Consider the following 2,694-nt stretch of genomic DNA (forward strand, 5'->3'; position numbering starts at 1 on the left):
CTTTAGGATGTTGTTCTGTTCTTGTTAATATGGTCTATGTACCTTTTGATCACATTGTCAAATTAGAGTCATCAATTTTGATTGTTGGCTGATTGTACATTTGGCTAAATAAGATTGAAATGAATTGTGATGACCTAATGTTTTGTGTTATTTACCTTGATCTCTAGTTCTTATGGACGACGACGGATTGAACATGAGAAATTGGGGTTATTATGAACAGCCTCCTCTTAAAGGGCATCTTGGTCTTCAACTCATGTCATCTTTGACGGAGCAGGACACAAAACCTTTACTATTTGGGCATGATAATCCTGTTATTGTTCCAGCAACTGGGGTTTTTCGTCCCCGGGATTTTGCTTTTACTGAACCCCCTGTCACACACTTGGACTATGTGAGAGACACTTGGATAAATCACAGAGATAAATTTTTACATATGTTCCCTGGGAGCGTGTATAATTCGGTTCTTGCAGAACCATCGGGAACTCAGAATTCAATGCAGATGTTAAACCAGCCTGATACAACCAAAGAAACAGAGGTGAGTATTGAGGAGTCAAGTGTTCAGAAGGATTATGGCCGTGGAAAAAAAAGGTCAGTTGCTATCACCGATAAATCCCCAAAGGCAAAGAAGTCTAGGAAAGGCCCCCCCGCAGGGAAGGAAAATGGTAATTCCTCTGTTCAGCGTGCAAGAATAGCGAAAAAGAATATGGATATTGTAATAAATGGATTTGATATGGATATTTCTGATATTTCAATTCCGGTTTGCTCTTGTACGGGTACTCCACAGCAGTGTTATCGATGGGGGTGTGGTGGTTGGCAGTCAGCCTGTTGCACGACAACTATATCTATGTATCCCTTGCCGATGAGTACTAAAAGACGTGGGGCTAGAATTGCTGGACGAAAGATGAGTCAGGGTGCTTTCAAGAAGGTTTTGGAGAAACTTGCAGCAGAGGGATATAACTTCAGTAATCCAATTGATCTAAAGACTTATTGGGCAAAACATGGTACTAATAAGTTTGTGATTATCAGGTAGATTTATATCATGGTTACTACAAATGGATAGCTACTGCGTCTGGCATGTTTTAAATGTATTTAATTTCCGGCCTGGCAGAGGTGTTTTACGTAACTTTACACAGTCCATGAATTTATATTGTCACAATACAAGTTCTAGAATTTTAGATTTCGGTGATTTTCAAGAACCATTTTTTAGTTTGTTACAGAGGCTAGAATATTTCTGGTATCTAGAGTCGTATTATGAAAGAAGATTTGTTTTGTTTACTTCTGTACTTGAATATCAAGGATTCAAGATACACTTCTTTTCATGCTTCGTTAATTATGACATTGCCAATGACAATCACCAATCAACTGTTGCTCAACCGGCTTTGTATTGTTATGGTAATATAGTTTGCTGCTGTAATTTCCATGTTTAACTTTGATTTATGTGGAGCTAGTTCCCATTTGTTGCGAATTGAAGGAGATTAGGGTAATGCTTTGTTTACAATGTTATAAATTACTTATTTTGGAGTAGAGGATTTAAAGTTATTTTGTTCTCTGTTCAAATTAATTACTTATGTTGGAGTAGAGGATTTAGAGTGATTTGTGAATTTGGACACTGATTTCCATCCTGCTGCATATGTTTTGATATATTAGGGAAGGTTCCTGCTAGTTATGATACTTGGGGCGGATGTACTCGTGTAGTGTAGTCTACTTGTCCCTTACTTTAACTCTAGTAACTCTAAATCTATGCTTTGGGTCCGTTTGATTGTAAAGATGAAATTTAGATGAAGAGAAAACGAATTTCAGGAAATTGAATTGTCTAAAAATTGTTTTTCTGAAAATTGTAAATTATTGTATTTGGTTAGTATAATTTTTCACGTAAAAAATGTTGAAATAAAAGTGTTTTTTGATGTTTGTTTGTCTTTGTTTTATATGAAAATTGTCGATTAAAGGGATAAAATTTACTGGTATTAGAGATGAAATTTTTTTCCATTGCAAACCAAAAAAGTTCAAGAAAATCATCTATATTTTTGTGTTCGTTTGGCTTTGTTTTACATGAAAATTATCAGTTAAAGGGAAATATTTTTTTATAGTAATTATTAGAATTTGTTTTTATTGCCAAAAAAAAATTTCGAAAAAAATAAAAAAAGTGCTATATGAAGCAAGAAAAATCCTAGGTGGCATAAAAAGCTACAAAATGAATTCCAAGAAAAAATAAAGCTATCAAACAAGCAAAAACATAGAATTGGAATTGATTCTCATGGAAAATTTGAATATATCAAATGCATCCTCAGTTTTTTAGGTCTCTAAATTATAAGTTTTTATTTATACGAGGAGATGTCTTGTGACAATAGTCTTCATCTTTGATGGCTTGCTAGGCATGCTTATGAGAAATGCCTCCAAATTTATTCGAGGAAAAAACGCTTAGCCTGAGTTCTTCAGGTCTTCGTTTGCGTGATATGAAATATATTATGACGTTTGTCCTCATCTTGGCCAAGCTGTTGGCTCGTTTCGTGATGTCGGCCCCATGATGTAATTACATACAAAAAAGCTTATGTTGTTTATGATGGAGATGTATTATTTGATATAGACGATATATTTGATCAGTGTCATTTACTTTTTGTTAACTTTTATATTGAGGTTTTGAATTTGTATTGGAAATGGGTATTTAATAGTTTTGACTATAATTTTTGGTTGTTCTTG

The 2,694-nt window shown here is 34.4% G+C and overlaps 1 protein-coding gene across 1 annotated transcript; it reads left to right on the forward strand.

Moving 5' to 3' along the window:
- Window positions 1–6: 6 nt before the first annotated feature.
- On the forward strand, window positions 7–1,411 carry LOC111403208 (protein BASIC PENTACYSTEINE2-like). The gene has a single exon (XM_023031622.1). It carries the CDS (start codon window positions 173–175, stop codon window positions 1,025–1,027), a length of 855 nt encoding a protein of 284 aa, XP_022887390.1. The 5' UTR covers window positions 7–172; the 3' UTR covers window positions 1,028–1,411.
- Window positions 1,412–2,694: the final 1,283 nt, after the last annotated feature.

The sequence above is a fragment of the Olea europaea genome, chromosome 11 (genome assembly GCF_002742605.1).
Source record: "Olea europaea var. sylvestris chromosome 11, O_europaea_v1, whole genome shotgun sequence".
Taxonomy (NCBI): Eukaryota; Viridiplantae; Streptophyta; class Magnoliopsida; order Lamiales; family Oleaceae; genus Olea; species Olea europaea.